The sequence below is a fragment of the Bison bison genome, unplaced genomic scaffold, assembly GCF_000754665.1.
Source record: "Bison bison bison isolate TAMUID 2011002044 unplaced genomic scaffold, Bison_UMD1.0 scf7180017864481, whole genome shotgun sequence".
NCBI classification, from domain to species: Eukaryota; Metazoa; Chordata; class Mammalia; order Artiodactyla; family Bovidae; genus Bison; species Bison bison.
In genome coordinates, this window is record NW_011495041.1 from 3,979,949 (window position 1) to 4,006,599 (window position 26,651).

General features: G+C 39.3%; 1 protein-coding gene across 2 annotated transcripts in view; it reads right to left on the minus strand.

Annotated features, from left to right (window-relative positions):
* Window positions 1–26,651, minus strand: part of CCDC102B (coiled-coil domain containing 102B) — a 280,832-nt gene that overhangs the window by 60,233 nt on the left and 193,948 nt on the right. For both annotated transcript variants that reach the window (XM_010862314.1, XM_010862315.1), the window contains exon 7: window positions 10,514–10,684. In XM_010862314.1, coding sequence (XP_010860616.1) covers window positions 10,514–10,684 — 171 coding nt within the window. The remainder of the gene's footprint in view (window positions 1–10,513; window positions 10,685–26,651) is intronic.

The window sequence follows — 26,651 nt, forward strand, 5'->3', positions numbered from 1 at the left end:
CAACAAATGCATTTAGCAAAACACTAGCATTTTGAGTGTAAACTTACATTGTTCATAGTATCTTATTCTTTCCATCTGTTTAAGTGATTTTCTATCTTTTGAACTTTTCTCAAAACTAGAAGATCATATCAATTAGTTTTTCAAATTACTATGATACAGGTACAAACTACAATGGACTAAAAGCCTGGTTTCTGTAGCAAGCCATTTCATTTATACTCTACTGGTAAAATCTGTTACTGTAAATGTGTGTATTCGGTGGGGACCAAAGTTACGAATTTGAATTTCAATGGTGGCAGTCTTTTCTCCTTAGAACAGGGGTTCTGATAAGTCATTAGAAAACAGAATCATTTAAGAAGTATTTTAAAAATACTCATGCACAGGCCCCACCCATAAAAATTGACTTTGCTACTAGAGATAAGTCTTGAGTATTAATATTTTTACAACCCAATCAGAAATGAGCAGAAAACCTAAATAGAGACTTCTCCAAAGAAGATGTACAGATGGTCAAGAGGCACATGAAAAGATGCTCAACATCACTAATTATAAGAGAAATGCCAGTAAAAATTACAATGAGATATCACCTCACACCAGTCAGAATGGCCATCATCAATGTCTACAGACAATAGATGCTGGAGAGGGTTTGAAAAAAGGGAACCCTCTTGCTCTGTTGGTGGGAATGTAAATTGGTGCAGCTGCTCTCAACAGCAGTAAGAAGGTTCTTTAAGAAACTAAGAATAGTTTCCATACGATCCAGCAATCCCACTCCTGGACATATATCTGGAGAAAACCATGGTTTGAAAGAATACATGTACCCAGTGTTCACTGGAGTGCTGTATACAATCGCCAAGACCTGGGAGCACCCCACATGTCCACTGACAGATGAACAGATAAAGAAGATGTGGTGTATTTATACAATGGATGTTACTCAGCCATTAAAAAGAATGGAATAATACCATTTGCAGCAATATAGATGAACCTAAAGATTATCATACCAAGTGAAGTAAGTCAAATATCATATGACATCGTCTCTATGTGGAATCTTAAAAAAAAAAATGAACTTATTTACAAACAGAAACCAATTTACAGCCTCAGAAAACAAAATGATTACCAAAAGGAAAGGCTGGGAATTTGACCTTGACATAAACACACTATTATATTTAAAACAGATAACCAGCAAGGGCCTACTGTTGGCACAGGAAACTGTATTCAATATTCTGTAATAAACTAAATGGGAAAAGATTTGAAAAAGAGCAGATACATGTATATGTATAACTGAATCATTTTGTTGTATACTTGAAATTAACACAACATTGTTATTCAACTATACTCCAATATAATTTTTTAAAAACAGATCTAAGGTTGAAAAAAAACAAAATATTCCAAAGGGTTTTTATTGTGCAGCCAGCTTATACAATCATATTAGACTGTGACCTTTACACTGGGAATATATTTGATCTATAGCTCAGTACTTACACCAAATCTTAGTTCAATGAAGAAATCCATGAACTCTTGGAAGCATGAAAGTCATCTCAAAGTTAACTGATTCTTCTTTCCCTCACTATAAAGCTTTTATTTGTCAGTTACCATAGGCTCCTTCTCATCTGCTTTATTTGTGAATTGTAGGTATCTAGGACTTCTCCCGGAAAAGGCAATGGCACCCCAATCCAGTACTCTTGCCTGGAATTTCCCATGAACGGAGGAGCCTGGTAGGCTGCAGTCAATGGGGTCGTGAAGAGTCGGACACGACTGAGTGACTTCACTTTCACTTTTCACTTTTATGCATTGGAGAAGGAAATGGCAACCCACTCCAGTGTTCTTACCTGGAGAATCCCAGGGACGGGGGAGCCTGGTGGGCTGCTGTCTACGGGGTCGCACAGAGTCGGACACGACTGAAGCGACTTAGCAGCTGCAGCAGCAGGACTTCTCCGGTGGCTCAGACAGTAATGGATCTGCTGGCAATGTGAAAGAACTAGATTTGATCCCTAGGTTGGGAAGATCCCCTAGAGAAGGGAATGGCTACCCAATCCAGTATTTCTGCCTGGAGAATTCCATGGAGAGAGGAACCTGGCAGGCTACAGTCCATGGGATCACAAAGAGTCAGACACAACTGAGCAACTAACACACAGGGACTAAGAACTACTTGATCCCTGATTTACATCTCTTTTAACACAGAAGAATCACTGAATATTTTCAAAGTCCTCTTACTAATAGAATCTATTATTAAAAAATATATAGAAAAATCAAGAGTAGGTATTGAGCTACAATAAGGGAATAATCACTGCAGATGGGACTGCAGCCATGAAATTAAAAGACGCTTGCTCCTTGGGAAAAATATATGACCAACCTAGATAGCATATTAAAAAACAGAGACATTACTTTGCCAACTAAGGTCCATCTAGTCAAAGCTATGGTTTTTCCAGTAGCCATGTATGGATGTGAGAGTTGGACTGTAAAGAAAGCTGAGTGCCAAAGAATTAATGCTTTAGAACTGTGGTGTTGGAGAAGACTCTTGTGAGTCCTTTGGACTGCAAGGAGATTCAACCTGTCCATCCTAAAGGAGATCAGTCCTGAATATTCATCGGAAGGACTGATGCTGAAGCTAAACTCCAATATTTTGGCCACTTCATGCAAAGAACTAACTCACTGGAAAAGACCCTGATGCTGGGAAAGATTGAAGGTGGGAGGAGAAGGGGATGACAGAGGATGAGATGGTTGGATGGCACCACCGACTCAATGGACATGAGTTTGAGTAAGCTCCAGGAGTTGGTGATGGACAGGAAGGCCTGGTGTGCTACAGTCCATGGGGTTGCAAAGAGTTGGTCATGACTGAGCAACTGAACTGAACGGAATAATATAATAACATATATACTATATAATAATAATGGCCACACTAAGGAAAGAGTTTAACAAAAAGAAGCAGTTTAAATTGAGAGTAAATCCAATTAACAACTTGGCAAACTGAGCAATTAAATTCTTAGCTTTATAAATACATCATTTGACATTTGAACTTACTTTTGCAACAGTTAAGATTTTACATATTATTTTTAAATAATATGTATTTATTATTTCCACCAATATTTCCACAGTTTGACCTGTCATTTATGTTATGCTATGCTAAGTCACTTCAGTCGTGTCCGACTCTGTGTGACCCCACAGACGCCAGCCCACCAGGCTCCCCTGTCCCTGGGATTCTCCAGGCAAGAACACTGGAGTGGGTTGCCATTTCCTTCTCCAATGCAGGAAAGTGAAAACTGAAAGTGAAGTTACTCAGTCGTGTCTGACTCTTAGCGACCCCATGGACTGCAGCCCACCAGGCTCCTCCGTCCATGGGATTTTCCAGGCACGAGTACTGGAGTGGGGTACCATTGCCTTCTCCATGTCATTTATAGGCAAAGAAAATTAGTAATTCTGAATGTATCAAGAGCCATATTATAGTCATATCCTTTAACTAAATAATCCTACTTCTGTTCATTCAGTTCAGTCACTCAGTTGTGCCTGACTCTTTGTGACCCTGTGGACTGTAGCACACCAGGCTTCCCTGTCTATCAACAGCTCCCAGAGCTTGCTCAAACTCATGTCCAATAAGTCGGTGATGCCATTCAACCATCTCATCCTCTGTTGTCCCCTTCTCCTCCTGTCTTCAAGCTTTCCCAACATCAGGGTCTTTTCCAATGAGTCAGTTCTTCCCATTAGGTGGCCAAAGTACTGGAGTTTCAGCTACAGCATCAGTCTTTCCAATGAATATTCAAGACTTATTTCTTTAGGATGGACTGGTTGGATCTCCTTATAGTTCAAGACTCACAAGAGTCTTCTCCAACACTACAGTTCAAAAGCATCAATTCTTTGGCACTCAGCTTTCTTTATAGTCCAACTCTCATATCCATACATGAATACTGGAAAAACCATAGCTTTGACTAGACAGACCTTTGTTGGCAAAGTAACGTCTTTGCTTTTTAATATGCTGGCTAGTTTGCTCATAGCTTTTCTTGCAAGGGGCGAGCGTCTTTTAACTTCATGGCTGCAATCACTGTCTCTCACTGTTTCCATTGTTTCCTCATCTATTTGCCATGAAGTGATGGGACTGGATGCCATGATCTTAGTTTTTTTAATGTTGAGCTATAAGCCAACTTTTTCATTTTGCTCTTTCACTTTCATCAAGAGGCTCTTTAGTTCCTCTTTTTTTTTTCTGCCATAGGGTGGTATCATCTGCATATCTGAGGTTACTGATATTTCTCCGGGCAATCTTGATTCCAGCACGTGCTTCATCCAGCCCGGCATTTGGCATGAGTACTCTGCATATAAGTTAAATAAGCAGAGTGACAATAATACAGCCTTGACACACTCCTTTCCTGATTTGGAACCAGTCTGTTGTTCCACATCCAGTTCTAACTGTTGCTTCTTGACCTGCATACAGATTTCTCAGGAGGCAGGTAAAAGTGGTCTGGTATTCCTATCTCTTTAAAAGTTTTCCACATTTTGTTGTGATCCACACAGTCAAAGGCTTTGGCATAGTCAATAAAGTAGAAGTAGATGTTTTTCTGGAGCTCTCTTGCTTTTTCCATGATCCAACAGATGTTGGCAATTTGATCTCTGGTTCCTCTGCCTTTTCTAAATCCAACTTGAACATGTCGAAGTTCATGGTTCACGTGCTGTTGAAGCCTGGCTTGGAGAACTTAAAGCATTACTTTCCTAGCGTGTGAGATGAATGCCATTGTGCGGTGGTGTGAACATTCTTTGGCATTGCCTGTCTTTGGGATTGGAATGAAAACTGACCTTTTCCAGTCCTGTGGCCACTGCTGAGTTTTCCAAATTTGCTGGCATACAGAGTGCAGCACTTTCACAGCATCATCTTTCAGGATTTGAAAAAGCTCCATTGGAATTCCATCACCTCCACTAGCTTTGTTCGTGTTGATGCTGCCTAAGGCCCAGTTGACTTTGCATTCCAGGATATCAGGCTCTGGGTGAGTGATCACACCATTGTGGTTATCTGGGTCATGCAATCCCACTTAGAAGACTTTTTCTTCCCAGTGGGGGATAAAAGGTCTGTACTTTTGAATCTTGAACTTGGAAGTTAATCATCCTATAACTTACCATTTGCCCTATATGTCTGCACTTTTAACCAACCATGCACTGGGCTGTACTGTAGTATTTACTATTGAAACATATCTTCCTATTAAGTGGACCCACACAGTTCAAGCCCGTGTTGTTCAAGGGTCAACTGTACATGACAATAGTCATGGTAAAGTTATGTTGTGAAAAAAAAATACAAATGACATTCAGTAAAAAAGGGTTGGTTTATTAAATAATTTATAAACAAGGAGATAAATATTACACCTTTCCTTGAAATAGCAAGTATGAAAAGTACACAGCAGCAAGAAAGCTATGGTAACCGACTGAGTATATTATTTGTGAATGAGGACTGCACCTCTGCATAAAATTGCCGGGGCATTTGAAGTTAATATACACTGCAGTAACAGGATATGACAGTAAGATAATAGCTGATTTTTTTTCTTTTTCTTTCTTTATATGATATGGTATTGCTTTGAAAAATTTAAAATAGTCCTTGGCAAGCCTTATCTCATTCAGTCCTTCAGTCTTCTTAATACTAGTCATACAGTGTAAAGTACCCATGTGTCATAGTAATTGTTTATATTATACTCCTTGCTTCTTAGGTACTGCCTTTTTGGTCTCTACTAACTTTGGTTACTGCATCATTATATTATTCATTAGGCTGCTTTTCACACCATATTTATTACAGTGGTCAGTTATTTTGGTATTTTAATGTGGATATATATGTAATTATTTCTGCCTTACAGTAGTGAAGTCTCAATTAAATTTTACCATCATATAATGTAATATATATATTCACAGAAAGACTTCAATGAAATGATGAGAAAAGAATGTTTAACTTCTAATAAACACATGTCAAATTAGACTTGGGGGTAATTTGCTTAAAGAAAACCAACTCGTTCAAAAAAAGAATTTTTTAATTTGCTCCTTCCTTTAATCAGACCCTGGGTTTCTCTCATGGGCCTCCAAATATCTATTTCTCTCTACTGTATAGAGGATTAATATCTCATTTTCATTTATTTAAAATTTGTTGACTTGTGGGAGTCGGGAACTTTGTATTTGACAGTTCCAGTTAAACATTAATCTCAACTAATTGCAATTTGAAGAATTTGCTACTGTGAAATTAAAAAGCTCAGCAGTGAAACTGACAGAATTTTCTTTGCTTCTCAATGATAAGTCAAATTACAGAAATGTTGGCTGCTATCTAATGCGAAATCTTATTTCCATAAGGAATATTTTCATGCCCAGCCATCAGAAAGAGGGATGACCTTTAATCAGAGAAAAACTGAAGACTGACAACTGCAATTAAGTAATCCAGATAACAGACCCATGAGAGTTGATCCTTCTTTGGATCAGTCACCCCCGGTGATCAACTGGTTGGATGTAGAGGTGCAGAACATTGAACTATTTTATGTTTTGAACGTGTATTTCAACATCTATTTTTAAGTTTCAAACATGAAGTATGTCTAAATACTTATCTACAAGGAATTATAGTTTCAAAAGATTCTATTTCAAAACCCCACAAATTCCATTTGCCAAACAAGTCACATGCCCGCCATTTATGCTTGGGAACTGTATTCCTTGCACAGATGGGGCAATAAGTAGTATAAAATACACACCCGTACACTTTCACTCCTTCCCCAAGATAAATTACCCAAGCAACCTTTCAACCACAGCCTAGGCCTTGAAGATCTGCAATCTATATCACATCTCAATATGCCTTCTCTTGTTCCAGAAATCTATGTGCTCAAAAGGCAAGTAATTCATACCCTCAACATCCTACACTGCAACTATGGCAAGAAAATTACAATAAAAACTTTCATACTGATAAGAGAAAATAGAAGCTATTTATAAAATCTAACTTGGCAGATATTTCAAGAAGCTCATATCTTGCTCATGGGGAAAGCTGTTGGGTTTTGCCTGGGCCTTCCCAGGTGGCTCAGTGGTAAAGAATCTGCCTGCCAATGCAGGAGACCCAGGAGACACGGGTTCAATCCCTGCGTTGGGAAGATTCCCCTGGAGGAGGAAATGGCAACCCACTCCAGTATTCTTGCCTGGAGAATCCTGTGGACAGAGCAGCCTATCAGGCTACAGTCCATGGGGTCACAAAGACTCAGACACAACTGAGCAACTAAGCCTAATGCATGCTGAGCAAGCCTCCTCATAACAGTTGCCGAGTCACTGCTTTTCTAATGTCCTTGGCGTTGTTCTGTAGTTGGTCTTTCCTCACTACATGCTGTGTCCATAACTGAATACAGCTCTGGACATTACTCCCTGTGTTCTGGTGTTGACAGCATTGCTCAGCCCACAACCTTTGGAGGAACTGAAGGTTCTTTTAGATTTTGAGAAATCAGTCTCTTTTATCGCAGGCTGGAAACTCATTTGTCAGCATATTTTTCACAAAAGCTAACAGCGTTTTTGTTTTTCTTTTGATTTCAGTAAATTCCACAGGTCAGCTGTCCCATGTATAATTCTCTGGCAGATGTTGATTTGCCTCTGAGCTACCGGTAGTTGCCTTGAATCTGTGGGATATTCTGGGAGAGGCACAATCTGTCTTCTCCCTGTGCCATTTTATTCAACTTCAAGGGTTTACAGAAAATGACCTTAATGAAGAGCTTTTAACAACAGGCTTGAAAGCCACACCACTGAATTGGCCCTTGCTTAAAAGCTCAACCTTAAATAATGTTCATTGCTCAAAGCCATGCTCAGTTTTCTGTCTCAGCATTTGCAAATGAAAATCAGACCCTGGCAGTCACAGAAGTACTTAAATTTCTGTATTACCTTACATATCTCTTTGAAAATTCAACAAGTCTTTTCTGAATTCATCTTTCCTTTGGGCACTTGTCAAAGGCAATAGTAGCAGACAAACAAACAAAAGTATTAGCCACATACCTATTCATCTAAAAACCACAAGCTCATTCTGTCCATCATCTGCTTTCCAAGGCATTATAGGAAATAATGTACCAAAGCTTTTGAGACTCCACAAAATGGGCTGCCGTCATTCTCACCTGCCATAAGCTTTCTTACCACCTGCAGATAGCACCAGAGCCAATGTCATGTAATTTTAACAGGCCATTTTTGTTTGAAGGACTATACCAGCCAGCCTTAGCTAAGTTTTCCTATAGTAACAAACAAATCCAAAATGTCAGTGGCTTACCACAATAAATATTGACTTTTGTTTTACCCATGTGGATCCGTCTGGGTCCATAAGGGCTCTGCTCCATAGCCTTCCTGTTTCAGAATTCGTGCTGAGAGAATGATGTGAATTTTGGACCTGCTAGCCTCATGACATGAGAGACGGCAGGAAAAGATACATGGGAGAAGAGGCATGTTGGGTTCGCAAAGCTCTGGATGGTGAGTGGCACTCGGAGCTTCTGCTTCTTGGGCAAAGCAAACGTCACACGTGCCAAGACTGACATTGATGATGTGGGGAGACTGAGTCTCTCACAGGGAGGGGCAACTAATATAAGCCTTCTGAAGACCACAGCTGTTTTTAACATTCCACAATTAGACGGCTGAATCGGATCTCTGGGAACTAGTACTTCATTAGCCCTGGAACACTGCGTATTATCACAGTTTCCTTCCTGATGATTCAGTCCCAAGCAATTTCTTAAAGCTGATATTGGCAAACACAAAGGTTTATTTACCACCTCCTGCAACAAATGCATGTATATCAAAACCATTCACAGGAATAAAGGCTACAATGAAGTAAAAACCCCAAACCACTCTCTTGAGACTGCCTCTATTCCTCTTCTGACTTATTCTTCCACAGTCCAGCTTCACTACCCATGTACATCATTAAAAAGAACATGTACATCTTCATAAAAAGAGACATCAAGGATAAAATGCCCATGGACAAGTCAGCTATAGTCAGATCAGGGGGTGATATGTGAGCCTCACACTGGTCAAATAATTCTATTTTCATGGATGTTATTAGATAAGAAGATCTGGTTTGCTTGACTGCAAACAGATTGGATGAAAAATTAAATCTTCAAAGGGGGACTGTGCTCTGTTATTGAATCACCCCTTGGAAAAACAATTTCCATTTTCTTTTTTTAATTTCCAACTGTTTGGCAGTATCTGCAAACACACTTTTTAAACCAGGGAACTAATTATTTTTGCCTCGAAAGTTGGCCGACAGGAGCAGACGCAATGCCTGGAACCCCATCTGAAGTAGCTGCCGCCATGGGTGACGGACGCTCTCACACTGACAGGGGCACTGTTTCTCTCAGGAAAACTCTCTGTGTTGTTTGTAACTGCAGCTGAAATCCTCCCGGTCACAGGGGAGTGTACCGTTAAGGTATCACATTCTTAAACATGCCATAGACCATTAGGTAGTTGACGTTTCACGACATAACTGAGCTGCCTATGTTCTTTGAACATCAGAAAGCACTGGAGAGGATATATATATCATATCATAATCACAACATACATTACGTTTCTATAAGATGTAAAATTAAAGCTTAAAACACAAACTTTTTTTTTGGCAAAACAAATAGGAGATATTTATTATGTGAATGTGTAGGAAGGACAGGAGGGACTGTGAAAGGGCTGTATTTTAGTAGACACATTTGCCTGCAATGTGGGAGACCTGGGTTCGATCCCTAGGTCGGGAAGATACCCTGGAGAAGGGAATGGCAACCCACTTCAGTATTCTTGCTGGAGTATTCCATGGACAGAGGAGCCTGACGGGCTACAGTCCATAGGGTTGCAAAGAGTTGGACACAGCTGAGCTACTAACACTTTTTGTTCAAAGAGTCCTAAGGATTTTGTCTATTATTTGTTCAATAATCTCAGCCAGTCTTGTGGTTTTAAATATTGTGTATTAACACATGACCACCACCAGATTTATATCTCCAGCATTAACTGCTCCTCTGGATGTCTCTATATATCTGATTTCCATTAAAACATCAAGTTTTGTGCTAAAAAAAAAAGGACTATAACTGAGATAAACTTTTATATCAAGGCCAATACACAAATAACTTATTCTTTAAGCCTAAGCACTCACCTACAATCTTCAGTGTATATTAATCAAACATATGTTCAAAATCAACCTAAAATTGATATGATAAAACTGCTATATTTATCATATTCATCATCAATATGAAACACAGCACTATAACAAATAAAATCTTCAAAAGTACATTAAAAAAATCAAGTTTTAATGACACCAATGATACCACGCCCACCCACACACACCCCCAAGCTAAAACGTATCTGAAGCTATAGGGCATATGTAGCAAATGCCCAACTAACACTACAAAACAAGCATGTTGTCTATGTAATATTTTCCTCTTTCCTTATGCTTTTAGTTGATTTCAAATTTAAAATGTGAAGTTTTTATATCAAGTAATGCCATTTGCTAATAAAAAAGAAAATGCTTTTTCTATGCTATCAAATGCTATTTTGAATCTATCTAAAATGTGTTCCACTTAAAAAGTACCTTGTCTTCTTTTTGGTTGAGTCCCCATTTTAGTTCTTCTACTCGAAGTCTCAGTTTCTTCACTTCAGCTTCATTTTGATCCACGAGGTTGTTGGCGTGAGTCAGTTCTGCTGTCTTTGCCTGGTACTGTCTGCTTAGCTTACAGTAGGCATGCTGAAGGTCCACGAGTTCCTTTCAAAAGAAAACAAGGATCCTGTTATTTATAGCTTGCTCTGATGAAATCAGAGGATGGGCAACTTCTTTTGAAAAAACAGAAGAACACTTTAGGAAGAATTCAGATGGGTATCTTTTCATCTGGAACTCTACCTTTCTGCAGTTAAACATTATGATTGTCATTGTTCAGTCACCCAGTTGTGTCCAACTCTTTGTGACCCCATGGACTGCAGCACGCCAGGCTTCCCTGTCCTTCACCATCTCCTAGAGTTTGCTCAAGCTCCTGTCCATTGAGTCAGTGACGCCATCTAACTATCTCATCCTCTGTCACCCTCTTCTCATCCTGCCCTCAATCTTTCCTAGCATCAGGGTCTTTTCCATATTTTCTGTATTATGATTAGCATATTACGATAGGTGGAAGATGTATTTCTGTATGGCTAAAATACAGTGCAACTCTTTATGCACTTGAGTGAATGACCCATTTTTCATGTTATGCAAATTTAGCTTTTATGTATGTTTTCCAAAAGAAATCTTGTATCCATAAATGAAGAATAAGATGTAATAAAAATAAGAACAAGAAGAACTGTTCATCTGATAAATCAGTCTAAGTATTAAAAGTTAGCAGACTATCTGGTTTTAGTTATTTCTCTAAGAAAAAAGTTTTAGTGCTGCCATATTCATGCCGAAAGCACGTGAATGTGGCTCAGAGATCTGAAGTAAGGGACCCATCTGGGAAGAAACCAGAGTGAATCCACCATGAAGGGACTGATTCCTAACCAACTTTGTTATAATCAATATTGTAAAGAAATGAATTAACAGGTTAAATTAATTGGCTTCAGGTTGGAATTAAAATAGCTTTTCATTTTTAGTTCAAGTTTGCTGTGCAAAAATAACAATATTGTAATTGTTGAAAACATCTTTATTAATACTATGAAGAAAAAAAAAGCCTTTAGTTCCTCATAATGTTATAGTACTTTAGGAAAGTCTCAGAACATTTAACTTCCTGAAAAACACTGTCATAGTACTTATAAAAATAATGCATACAAAATACAAATAATATATAATACACATAGAAAAGCACATGAGAGGGCACTAGTTAAAAATGTATGGTCAAAAATTTTTGGGACAACTAGGTAGACAACTGGAGACCTTTACTCATATACTATTACTACCACTAATAAAAAAGAATCAGATTTAATAGTTTTAAAAAGCCATAAAGTATTGGAAAACACTGCACAAAAACTTAGATACTTTTTTTAAATTGCCAATGGGGAAAGGTTTTCTATATACCATCATGAGATCACAGAATAATAAATTTAATCATAATAGGTATACAGTGTGTGTATAGCTAATAAAATAGTCTGTCCTACACAGAAAATGCTGTAACAAGGGACAGGTCTCTTACTAATGAGTTATATGAAGTCTATACCAGTTAACTTCATATAAAATATGGAAGGTCAGAGTTCACAGGAAAGCATACAGAATATCTTAAACATTGAAAGCCATTCATCCTCATCCAAAACTCAGGAAACACCTTTCCAATTTCTGTAACATACTGACAAGACAAAATTACAGAAATGCAGGAGAGATTCATGGCTGCTGGGGATCAAGGGTGGAGGGGAGGGCAGTTTCGGGCGAGCAGAGGATGTGGTGAGGGCAGATCAGGGATCCTCATCTTGATGAAAAGTTCTGTGTTTTGACTGCATTGATGTTGATATCCTGATTGTAATATCCGACCATAGTTTTGTAAGGTGATACCATGGGGGGAATCTAGAGAAAATACACACAGATCTCTCCATACTATTTCTTATGTGAGTGCGTGCTAAGGTGTTTCAGTCCTGTCTGATTCTGTGACCCCATGGACTGCAGCGTGCCAGGCTTCCCTATCCTTCACCATCTTCCAGAGTGTGCTCAACCTCATGTCCATTGCGTTGGTAATGCCATCCAACCATCTCATCCTCTGTCACCCCTTCTCCTGCACTCAGTCTACAATTATATATAAAAAAAAAAGTATAATGAAAGAAAACACATCAAGGTGCTGTTCCTCAAGTCTTCAGACTGGCAGGATTAAGTGTGATAAGATAATCTGTTGGTAAAACATCACGAAATCATGATTAATGGAAATATTTTGCCAAATTCTTTAAAGTGAAAAATGTATGTAAACCCCAACCCAGCCATTCTGCTTCCAGAAATGTGTTCTACAGATAGACAACATGGTTGGGTGAAATGCTGTGTCCATGTGGATATGTAGTACAGAATTCTTTTTCTGTTAATAGTGAATGATTAGAAATGAATGTCATACCATCATATAGAGTTGATTAAATAAAAAGCCATTAAGCCATTAAATATAATATGGCAGCCTTTTGTATATGGACATGATATCTCCAAATACTCTATTAAGTAAAGGAAAACACAAAAGAATGTGAAGCACATGTTATCACAGGGAAGAAAAGCTGGTCTGAAGTGAACTGTGCTATCACACCATTTATTACTGGCGGCCTCTCAGCCTCCATGAGACTCAGAACTCCAATTAGAACAGGTGAAAGTCCTGCAGAGGTGGGAAGAAGGTGTGGACTGCAGGGCAGGACCTGGGGAGAAAGTACTGACCACTCTCAGGAAAAGGCAGAGAAGGGCTCCATGACAACCAGTCACCCATCACACTTTCCAGTGTCCCCTGACAATGTGAATATCAGACAGCTGAGAGACTCCTGGAATCTTGCCACTGTCCTGCAACGCCTGGCCCCTCACAGGAGTCAGAATCACAACCAGTGATATTTAAACCCCAGCAATGCCGATGGCAGCTGGAAAGAGACCTCGACAGGTAGCTAGACACCTGCTGACAGGCAGACCCACAATCCCTTCCCCTGCCTCACCGTAACAGTGCAGTTTATGGCTTCACAGCAGTGTTTTAGCAAATGACACCCCAAACCACATTTATTAATAGAATGCAAACAGACTTCTCCTTTCTTCCCTTCAGAATACAATTTCCCAATGCCAAATTATATACCTGATGGCTTCACATTGAGATATGCAACAGGGAACACAGTTCTATTATTTGGAATGAAAATGGAGCATTTAATGACAGATTTTCTTGATCTGTCACAAACATAAAGAATCTGCCACAAAAATAATGCAGAGCTTAATGGAAGGGTTGTCACAATTTGTAAAAGGATGGCTTTTTCTCAGGAATTATGCACCTCGTTGCAACTACCTAAATACCTTTGCAATTTAGTAAAACTATTTCTCCATCCATGCTGTGGCTTTAGGCTTGTACAGTTCACTTAATTTGGTTTAAATGGAATTAAGTAAACATAAGTAGCTTCTCAGGTGGCACTAGTGGTAAAGAATCTCCCTGCCAATGCAGGAGACTTAAGAGACATGGGTTCAATCCCTGGGTCAGGAAGATCCCCTGGAGGAGAAAATGGCAACCCGCTTCAGTATTCTTGCCTGGAGAATTCCATGGACAGAGGAGCCTGGTGGGCTACAGTCCAGGGGTCGCAAAGAGTCAGACAGAACTGAAGTGACTTAGCATGCACAAGTAAATATAAACAACCTTTGAGATGTGCAGATAGGAAGAAAGGAAAGAAAAACTTTGCTGTTGGCAATACAAATTTCCCCCAAGCATGTGTCATCCTTGTAGGTAGATCTGTGGCCTTCATGATCCACTGTGAGGCCATTTGTTCAGGGAAGGTCACCTTATTCTCAGGCCCAGGAGGTGGGTGTGTTAGTCAATGTCTATTCCCTGTGAGTGGTCCCCAAGCCTGCAGCATGGGAACTCCAGCCAAGATTTACTTAATTATTAATAGAAGCTCAGGACTTGGGACCCAGCAACACTGGGTGACAAGCCCTCCAGATGATTATGACTCAACACAAAGTTTGAGGACTCCTAGTGTATGCCAACTGTAGTAAGCTTTACTCTTAGCAGTAATTGTTTTAGAAAAGTAGACAAAACATAAGTGAGCAATGAAATGTGAGCAGTCTCCTCAGATGGGAAGAGGCGATGTAGAATTTTTAGTACTTAAAAGGAGGATACATGCCTGGAGGTACAACAGTCTGGGCCAGTAGGAGAATCTTGCTTACAGCTGAGGTCAAGCGAACCTGGCCTAGCCTGGGCACATTTCGTTACGAGAAAATATATCAAATGGTATATACAGTCAAAATATTTAAATTATGTTCATAGGATACATTTTACTTTGTTCTAAAAAAAGATTAAAACTGAATTTCACTTTGGGAGAAAAATATTTCATTATTAAAGATATTTTTAAAAAATCAGTTTAAAAACACAAATATAAAAAGTCAGTTTAGGATGATGGTATGGTCAGTCAGGTCTGACTCTTTGTGATTCCATGGACTGTAACCCACCAGGATCCTCTATCCATGGAATTTTCCAGGCAAGAATCCTGGAGTGGGTTGCCATTTCGTCCTCCAGAAGATCTTTCCCACCCAAGGACTGAATCCTAGCCTCTTGCATCCCCTGCATTAGCACGTGGATTCTTTACCATTACATCACCTGGAAAACCTAACTCCTAGACTATTTACATAGGGTGAAAGACTTTACCTGCCTCCCGAGAAATCTGTATGCAGGTCAAGAGGCAACAGTTAGAACTGGACATGGAACAACAGACTGGTTCCAAATAGGAAAAGGAGTACATCAAGGCTGTATATTGTCACCCTGCTTATTTAACTTATATGCAGAGTACATCATGAGAAACTCTGGGCTGGAAGAAGCACAAGCTGGAATCAAGATTGCCAGGAGAAATATCAATAACCTCAGATATGCAGATGAAACCACCCTTATGGCAGAAAGTGAAGAAGAACTAAAGAGCCTCTTGATGAAAGTGAAAGAGGAGAGTGAAAAAGTTGGCTTAAAGCTCAACATGCAGAAAACGAAGATCATGGCATCCGGTCCCATCACTTCATGGGAAATAGATCACAAAACAGTGGAAAGAGTGTCAGACTTTATTTTTCTGGGCTCCAAAATCACTACAGATGGTAACTCCAGCCATGAAATTAAAAGACGCTTACTCCTTGGAAGGAAAGTTATGACCAACCTAGACGGCATATTGAAAAGCAGAGACATTACTTTGCCAACAAAGGTTTGTCTAGTCAAAGCTATGGTTTTTCCTGTGGTCATGTATGGATGTGAGAGTTGGACTGTGAAGAAAGCTGAGTGCTGAGGAATCGATGCTTTTGAACTGTGGTGTTGGAGAAAACTCTTGAGAGTTTCTTGGACTGCAAGGAGATCCAACCAGTCCATCCTAAAGGACATCAGTCCTGGGTGTTCATTGGAAGGACTGATCTTGAAGCTGAAACTCCCAATACTTTGGCCACCTGATGTGAAGAGCTGACTCAATGGAAAACACCCTGATGCTGGGAAAGATCAAGGGCAGAAAAAGAAAGTAAAAGAGGATGAGATGGTTGGATGGCATCACCGACTAGATGGACATGAGTTTGGGTAGACTCCGGGAGTTGGTGATGGACAGGGAGGCCTGGCATGCTGCGGTTCATGGGGTCACAAAGAGTCGGACACGACTGAGTGAGTGAACTGAACTGAATACATGAAATGTTGAAGTTTAACTGATTTCATTTTTTAAGATTTTCTTTTTAATGTGGACCATTTATAAAGTGACAATATTGTCACCCTGTTTATTTAACTTATATGCAGAGTACATCATGAGAAACTCTGGGCTGGAAGAAGCACAAGCTGGAATCAAGATTGCCAGGAGAAATATCAATAACCTCAGATATGCAGATGAAACCACCCTTATGGCAGAAAGTGAAGAGGACCTAAAAAGCCTCTTGATGAAAGTGAAAGTGGAGAGTGAAAAAGTTGGCTTAAAGCTCAACATTCAGAAAACGAAGATCATGGCATCCGGTCCCATCACTTCATGGGAAATAGATCACGAAACAGTGGAAACAGTGTCAGACTTTATTTTTTGGGGCTCCAAAATCACTGCAGATTGTGATTGCAGCCATGAAATTAAGACACTTACTCCTTGGGAGGAAAGTTATGACCAACGAAGATAGCATATTCAAAAGCAGAGACATTACTTTGCCAACAAAGGTTTGTCTAGTCAAGGCTATGGTTTTTCCTGTGGTCATGTATGGATGTGAGAGTTGGACTGTGAAGAAGGCTGAGCGCCGAAGAATTGATGCTTTTGAACTGTGGTGTTGGAGAAGACTCTTGAGAGTCCCTTGGACTGCAAGGAGATCCAACCAGTCCATTCTGAAGGAGATCAGCCCTGAGATTTCTTTGGAAGGAATGATGCTAAAGCTGAAACTCCAGTACTTTGGCCACCTCATGTGAAGAGTTGACTCACTGGAAAAGACTCTGGGAGGGACTGGGGGCAGGAGGATAAGGGGACGACAGAGGATGAGATGGCTGGATGGCATCACTGACTCGATGGACATGAGTCTCAGTGAACTCCAGGAGTTGGTGTTGGACAGGGAGGCCTGGCGTGCTGCGATTCATGGGATCGCAAGGGGTCGGACACGACTGAGCGACTGATCTGATCTGATCTGATTTATAAAGTCTTTATTGAATTTGTTACAATATTGCTTCTGTTTATGTTTTGGTTTTTTGGCCATGAGGTATGTGGGATCTTAGTTCCCTGACTAGGGAACCCACACCTGATGCATTGGAAGGTGAAGTTCTAACCACTGTACCACCAGGGAAGTCCCTGAAGTTTAACTGATTTTGATTGTGACAAGCTGACAGAATTAAAATGCATTTTCTTATAATATTAAATAACAAGTTAAAGGCTGGTAAAATGCATCAAATAAGCTCATTTGCATGCATGAATTTGAAGGAAAAACAAAATGAGATTGGCAAACTTTTAAGTTATGTTATTTTGTTCAATTTTTAAAAATAATCATAGAAAACTAGAAAATTTTGGCATCTGTAATTTCAAACATGCATAACAATAGTGTATTGATATGTAGAGAACTTGAAATTAACAGTATACTATATGATTCAACTATATTTAAAAGAGAGAAGCACTTAGAAAATTGAAAATAACTTGCTCATTGTCTGTTGATAGCCTTGTTAGACTCCAGCTGTGAGTAATAATGCTATCAACAAGAGCAGATTCTCTCTTCTCAAAAGTTGACTCAGACACATTGGATGGTTATTACAATCAAATCCATCTACTTGAATAAAGAATTCACATGCTTATCCAAATTAAGTACATTATAAAAATATCTTACACCACCTGCTTATTAGGATAAATGTCAGTATCTATTTATATCTTCAATTCTGACCTCAAGAAGTACAGACATCAAAAGAATGTATATTTCTGTAGAATTCAGTGTTATCCGTAAACACATATGATACTTGGTGAACGATAACACGTTTAAAATGAGAACATTTCTGTGGTCTTAAGTGGCATCTTTAGAGGGCTCACTTAATATCTTATATGTTAAATGTAAATAGAGTGGTTTTAGTGCTTTCTGTAGAATTGAGACAATATCAGTCATTCATTCAATGAGCACTTACGGTCTACTATGTGCAAACGACTAGCATAAAAGTAAACAAGGTAACACGATCTTTAACCTCACAGATGTTAGAATCCAGCAGAAATAATAGGTTAGAGACAATCAAACAAGCAAATTTTCCCATTGTGACAAGTACTAAGAGATAAGCCAATAAGTGGATAGGAGGGAATGATTTATGAAAGGTGGTTGATAAGCAGGAAAGACCTGGGGTGAGAGGATACTGTCCTGGGCCCTCCAGGGCCGCCTTCAGGAAGGAGGATGGATTCCACCAGTTACTGGAAATGTCTAATCGCTGCCCTTTCCCCTTGGCTGTAAGAAACCTCCTTGCTAAGCCACACCCCCTCTCCGGGGCAGCCTGGTCAGGAGCTACTCTTCTCACCCCAATTTGCAATAGCTCCCGAGATCTACGCACTTCCCATTGACTCAGATGGTAAAGAATCAACCTGCAATGCAGGAGACCCAGGTTTGATCCCTGGGTCAGGAAGGTCTCCTGGAGAAGGGAACAGCAACCCACTCTAGTATTCTTGCTTGAGAAATCCCATGGACAGAGGAGCCTGGTGGGCTACAGTCCACGGTATCACTGACTCAATGGACATGAGTTTGAGGAAACTCTGAGAGATAGTGAAGAACAAGCATATGGCAGTCCATGGGGTTGCAAAGAGTCAGACACAAGTGAGTGAGTGAACAACCACCACCCAAGATCTATCCCAGCTTCAGAGGTACTCAGAGGTACTAGGTTATCACTTTACCCTGGTCCTAGTTCTCTCTGCCCTTTGCCACTTGGTCTCTTTCTCCATAGGTGGTGTACTCCCTAATAAACTTCCTACATTTTCTTACCTGTCTCATAATCTTCCTTCCGGGTGGCACAAAGGCCAACACTCATTTTCCTATGGCTGTCACTTGGGGAGATATGATTATAGTCAAAACACTGTATTATATACTCCAAGGTTGCTAAGAGACTAGGTATTAAATTTTCTCACCACAAAAACTAAACAATGATGTAATATAATGTTGGTGTTAACACTATGGTGGTAATTATATTGCAATATATAAATGCATAAAATCAACACATTGTACACCTTAAACTTATGTGAAATTATTAAGTCAATTACATCTCAATAAAAACTACTCTTTCTACAAAACGAAGAAATACAGTACAAATACCATGGATGGAAAATAGATGATGGAAACTTTCCTGAGAAAGTTAAGCAAAAAGGGTGCAAAGCCACAATGTAGTAGCTACATGTTACATCAGTCTTTTCTATGTGTAGATGTGTGTGTGTGTGTGAGGTCCACAGGTTGAAAATCAAACACTGGAGTTTGTGTGAATTCAATGCCATTTGTGCTTATTCAGTATGACAGGTAACTAAGCAACTGATCAAAAAAAAAAATGTTTGCTGAGCATCTACTAATCTCTTAAATAGTCAGTTATGTCAATATTCCCAATAATATTCAATTTTTTTGAAAATACAAAAAAGCTTCATTAACTTTGACTTCTTTTTAAATCCTAGTTTCCTCATCTGTAAAATGCATACAATAGCAATTTCACAGAATGGTAACCTTTATTTTTTTTTTAACCATTTATCATTTATTTATTATTATTATTATTTTTACTTTACAATATTGTATTGGTTTTGCCACACATCAACATGAATCCGCCACGGGTGTACATGTGTTCCCCATCCTGAACCCCCCTCCCATCTCCCTCCCCGTACCATCCCTCTGGGTCATCCCAGTGCACCAGCCCCAAGCATCCTGTATCCTGCATCGAACCTGGACTGGCAATTCTTTTCTTATATGATATCATACATGTTTCAATTCCATTCTCCCAAGAACGGTAACCTTTAAATGACACAATAGGTGTAAGTCGTTTGTGAAACACTAAATGTAACAGGATAGGAAGACAAACTGGCTAGGCTATGTTAGTTAATTATCAAATGAAATAGTAAGGCGAGGTGTCAGTAATGCAGAGGGAATAGAACAACTCAGTGATTGCCACCAGAGGTTGGGTTCTTTTCATCTTTCTGCTTGGTCACCCTTAGCTCATATGTGGACTTTGTTCTTAAGCTTTGTGTATTATAATCCCAAAATATCTGTTGACTCTTGCTGGGAAGCAAACAGGAAGTAAAGGAACAAAGATAAAAGTGGTTTTCTCCAAGTGAAATCTTGCCTTTTTTGTTGACAGGACAACCTCTCAATGCTAGGTTATTGGTGGGGGGGGGCGGGGCGGGGGGGAAATGACCAGAAAAATTTGCACAAAAATACTGAGCAAAATAAAAATATAAAAATATATTCAAAGTTAGTCATATTGTAAACAAACTGAGAAACAAACAAAAAAAAAGCTAGGCAAGATTATTAAAGCACAGACAGATAGTGGGAAATAAAAACATATAAAGAAATGAACAGTAGACTTATAATCTGCAGCAACAAGAAACTTTATTACAATAAATACAATAATGTCTTCAGTTGCTGAGTAACCTAGAATTCTAAATCCAGCTAACCTAATATGTGAGAGGCAGGGCAAAATCAATTTAATTTTAGGCAGAGACAGGGTTTTCCATCCACATTTTCTTGATGAAAGAACTCAGACAGGATGTTCTTTGGGAATTTATCTTTTCACAGTTCTTGGAATTCATCAAATCCCTTCCTGTCTCAGAGTATTCAGAGATGCTTTTCCTTTTGCCTACAAAGAGCTTTTGCAACTCCATACTCATCTGCCTCCTAATTATCATTCAGGTCCCAGTTTAAATATGATTTACTCTGAAATGCTTTCTTGATTACCCAAATGTGAATAATGACTCAGAGTATTATTTTCACTTATCTTTCATTTCCTTTATAGTTTTTATTGCATGTTGAAACTTGTACCTGTTTTTGCATTTACTTAAGATTCTTTTATCCTACTAGGTAGTCTCTGGTGGCTTAGACAGCAAAGAAGCTGCCTGTAATGTAAGGGACCTGGGTTCGATCCCTGAGTTAGGAAGATTCCCTGGAGGAGGAAATGTCAACCCAATTCAGTATTCTTGCCTGGAGAATCCCATGGACAGAGAAACCTGGTGGGCTACAGTCCATGGTGTTGCAAAGAGTCGGACATGACTGACCGACTAACACACACAGTCAACATATATTTAATGCACCAATATATGTAGAGAAGAAACAATTTAGTCAGGTGGGAAGGTGAAATTTAATTAGTTGTCAGGTCAACAGAAAACTGGAGATCTAACTGTGAAATTTTGGAAATAATGAAATATAATACAAATTTTAAAGAGACAGTCAAAGCTGTTACTAACAGAAATATATGATCTTAATTTAACTACAGAAAGATATATATATATATATGTATGCACATATACATAGAAAGGTGTATGCGTATATATCTATCTTTGTATATAAAAAGCAATCAATTCAAACTGTTGGATACAGCATACCAAATTATCTGAGGAAAATTGAAGGAATGAATTATTAAGGATAGAAATACTCTATTACAACAAAAATTAAAAAATAGATTAATAATTAGCATATTGGAAAACAAGCAGAATATTACAGAACGACTATGAGCTAACCTAAAGAAAATTTAAAAAAGAACACCTTGGAAATATTCAAAATTGGAAATGAACTGATATCTATATCAGATTAATAAAAATAGGAGTTATTTTGTTAAGCCTTGCCTTTCAGTGGGACACGGAGACTAAAGTCTGGCTGCTAAAATGTGGAAGGATGTGGTTTCTATCTCTTCTAGCTCTAAAAAGGAGACACCCCATGGGAACTTCCTTACCTAAGTACCTGGAACTGAAGGGCTATAAAATGATGGAGCTAAAAAGCTGACAATTACAGATTTCTGAGTCACTACATGGAGAAGACACACCAAGGAGAACCTCCTGACTTCAATGGATTAAGAAATGAACAAAAAGTAGGCTTGTATCAGCTGCAGAGATCTGGGCAGTTGTCACGTGCTGTCCTAATTGGAGAAGAAAATGGCAACCCACTCCAGTATTCTTGCCTGGAGAATCCCATGGATGGAGGAGCCTGGTGGACTGCAGTCCATGGGGTCGCAAAGAGTCGGACACGACTGATCAACATGAATGTGTGCTCAATCGTGTCCAACTCTTTGTGACCCCTTGGACTGTAGCCCACCAGGTTCCTCTGTCCATGGGATTCTCCAGGCAAGAATACTGGAGCAGGTTGCCATTTTCTTCTCCAGAGGATCTTCCCAGCCCAGGGATCGAGCCCATGTCTCCTGCTTCTCCTGCAGTGGCAGGCAGATTCTTTACTGCTGAGCCACCTGGGAAGCCCATCCTTACCAATAGTCTAGCACAATAATATTAAGTGAAACCAACTAACATCTTTAAAAAATTTTTGACTTAATTCGCCAGCAGTCTTAGTGCACATCAAAAGGTACTAGTCTTTTAGTCATTTTTAAATTGACTCATTCTAGAAAAGAAAAAAAATGCCTCCAGATACACCATCAGAGTTACTAGGATATGGCTTTTTCTTTTTGTGGTCTTTCTCTTTTAACTGTATAGTCCATCAATTATCTGAAGAGTATAAAATAGTGTCTGGAACAAGGAAGGTGCTCAATCAATGATAAATGAGTGTATGAACAGATGAATATATTTACAATGTCTCATTGACTGATGAAGCAAACAACAAAATGTGTTTATGATTCTAGACTGCACGCAGGCTGGATTGTACAGTGCACGGGAAAAGAAAGAGGTTTTCTCTCAGACGGTGTGAGGCAAGTCAGAAGCAGTTAGGTGGTGTCTATCAAATCTGAAGAGGTTTATACACAGCTGGTCCCAGGCAAAGTGAAAAGAAATAGAAGAAGCAGAAATGAACATGAAGAGTCCAGTCAGAAGGCTTCTGAGCTAATCTAAGAGGTGACTCAGATCATCCCCCTCAGGTTATGTCAATATATTTTTTATTTGGTTTGGCATAAGGATAGTGGCCAATAACCATCCAGCACCTGCAAGAATGAAACAGTGAATGAGAGGAACGGACGTGCAGTGGCTCTGTTCCTTACAGGGGGCTTCCCAGGTGGCTCAGTAGAAAGGAACCTGCCTGCAACGCAGGAGATGCCAGTTCAATCCCTGGGTCGGAAAGATCCCCTGGAGGCGGAAATGGCAACCCACTCGAGTATTCTTGCCTGGGAAATCCCATGGACAGAAGAGCCTGACAGGCTACAGTCCAGGGGGAAAAAAAAGGAGTCAGACATGACTGAGTGACTAAACAACAGTGGTGACAGGTAATTATTTCCTTTTAGTCAGAGAACCAAACCAAGGAGAAAGTGACAAGAAACAAATATCAAGATATTCTACCTGGCAAAAACAAGGCCTCTGCATTGGTGTTCTAATGTACCTAGAAAAGTTGCTGAGAAAAACTGTAGACCTAGTCAGTAAGAATATACTTATATTTATATCACCTTTATGTATGGGTTTGTATATGCGTGCATCCTGAGTATACCTGCTGCTGCTGTTGCTAAGTCGCTTCAGTCGTGTCCGACTCTGTGCAACCCCATAGACGGCAGCCCACCAGGCTCCGCCGTCCCTGGGGTTCTCCAGGCAAGAACACTGGAGTGGGTTGCCATTTCCTTCTCCAGTGCATGAAAGTGAAGTGAAAGTGAAGTCGCTCAGTCGTGTCTGACTCTTTTCGACCCCATGGACTGCAGCCTACCAGGCTCCTCCATCCATGGGATTTTCCAGGCAAGAGTACTGGAGTGGGGTGCCATTGCCTTTTCCAGAGTATATCTCTAATGTAACTCATATGCAGACACAAATTAGTTCTTATTACATAGGCTGAATAAAAATGTCTCCTTAATAGCAGGTGCTAATCACCCATTCAATCTACACCTAATAAAATTTTGTAATAGTTGGCAATATATTATAATATCCATAACATATACTGACTCTGTGATATTTAAATATTTCCAAAGAATTGCAAATATGACTATTTAAACCCTAGAACTAAACCATTAGTTACAAATATAATTTAGTACTCATACAGCATTTCATGCCTCTAGAGAACATACAGATATTAAGTTAAATGCTTAATGGTTAGTCACCAAAATTGTAGATGGAATCAGAAGTTCTTTTTCTATTTTACAGGCCCCCATGGGGGAATAAAGAGAGAGCACTGACTCACCCTCAGTGGGGAATGCTCACTCCCACACAGTTTTTTCTTAAAGCCATGCACACTTAGCTAAGCAATGCTTTATAACCAAGTTTTCGACCTTCTCTATACCCACACTGAGAGGCCTGTAATTGCACAAAGCCGCAAATGTTCAGAGAAAATACTTTCCTGTGGAAAATGTTTAATTTCATTCCATAAATCAGGCTTTCTCTAAGTGATCCATGCAGCCCTTTTATATGAAAATGGCTCTGCACAAACTCTCCAGATAGATAAGGCTATTGCTTTTGCTCATAATTCTAGAGAAATAAATTATTTAAATAAAATAAATAGACTTGTGTTTTGAGATTTATAGACTAAATAGCCAAACAACTCCTCCTTTCATTTGCGTAAGAGAAAGAGCATAAGGGTCAATAATGGAGAGAAAAAGGAGATGATCAGAAAGGCCAGGAGACCGACGGGAATGTGCTGTGTGGCTCAGGAAACTCAAACAGGGGCTCTGTGTCAACTTGGAGGGGTGGGATGGGGAGGGAGGTGGGAGAGGACTCAGGAGGGAGGGGATATATGTGTGCCTATGGCTGATTCATGCTGAGGCTTGACAGAAAACAGCAGAATTCTGTAAAGCAATTATCCTTCAATGAAATAAATAAATGAATAAATAAATAAAAAGACAGACGCGGGGAGTCAGAGTCAGTAGTAGATGTGACAACAGAAGCCACACAGGCAGATACCAGGGACAGGCCACAGTCAGGAACAGAGGCATCTCTAGAAGACGAAAGGACAAGGAAGCAGGTTCCCCCTAGAACCTTCCGGGGGGACTCAGGCCTGTTGACACCTGATTTTAGCCCTGAAGATGCATTTTTGGACGGTAAGAGGTCATCTGCTTTGAGTCACTAAGTTTGTAGTGATTTGTTACAGCAGCAGTAACACAACACTGAAAATCAACTATACTTCAATAAAATAAATTACAAAAATAAAGTCCAGTAGAAAGAAAACCATAATTAGTGTTTATAAAAATTAATAGGAAATAACTTAAGATAAAGATAGACAAAGGAAAGAAAATTCTAAGAGGAAATCCAATAATCCAAGAAATGAAAAAAATAGTAATAAGAATGTCACTACAGAAACAGTAAGAAAGACACTCTCTTACACTGCTGAAGGAAAATGTAAAATTTCAGGACATTTTGGGGAGGATAAGTTACCAAAATAGATCAGCAGGTCTTAACTCTGTTCTAGATTTTATAACAAGAAAATTATTCTAGGAAAATACTATATAATATACATATATGTGAATGAATGTGCATATAAATAAAAGTTTTGTGTTCAAAAATATTCACTCTGCATTCCTCCTAACAACAATAATATGCTAGAAATAATCTATATGATTGGGTTATTATTGAATAACTAATAATTAATCCTTGTACTGTAATATTATGAGCATTTATATGGGAAGAATTTTGATGACATTGGAATAATGAGGCTGAAAGAATGTGGAATAACAAAGCACAGTGTTTTATTTATTTATTTATTTTTTAATTAGAGGCTAATTACTTTACAATATTGTATTGGTTTTGCCATACATCAACATGAATCCGCCACGGGTGTACACGTGTTCCCCATCCTGAACCCCCCTCCCACCTCCCTCTCTATACCATCCCTCTGGGTCATCCCAGTGCACCAGCCCCAAGCTTCCTGTATCTTGCATCGAACCTGGACTGGCGATTCGTTTCTTATATGATATTATACATGTTTTAATGCCATTCTCCCAAATCATCCCCCCGCTCCCTCTCCCACAGAGTCCAAAAGACTTTTCTATACACCTGTGTCTCTTTTGCTGTCTTGCATACAGTTATCGTTACCATCTTTCTAAATTCCATATATATGCGTTAGTATACTGTATTGGTGTTTTATCTTTCTGGCTTACTTCACTCTGTGTAATAGGCTCCAGTTTCATCCACCTCATTAGAACTGATTCAAATGTATTCTTTTGAATGGCTGAGTAATACTCCATTGTGTATATGTACCACAGCTTTCTTATCCATTCATGTGCTGATGGGCATCTAGGTTGCTTCCATGTCCTGGCTATTATAAACAGAAGCACAGTGTTTTATGTGCATAGGGATTCCAATGATGTATGCATACACCGCAAACACACAGTAATAAGATAGACATGAAACAGGGGTTTTACTTTTGTCCAGTTTGCCTAAGACCTCAACCCTGAGAACAAAATATTTTTAAGTGCCTCTCCTTCTAAAACAAATGACCAGAAAGAAAAATAAAAGTGTGGTAGAAAGCTGGTCCCACAGCCATCAGGCCCTGCCCACCCGGAGGGTCTGTAAGCCTCCTGGGTGGGTGACAGGTGGGCAGGGAG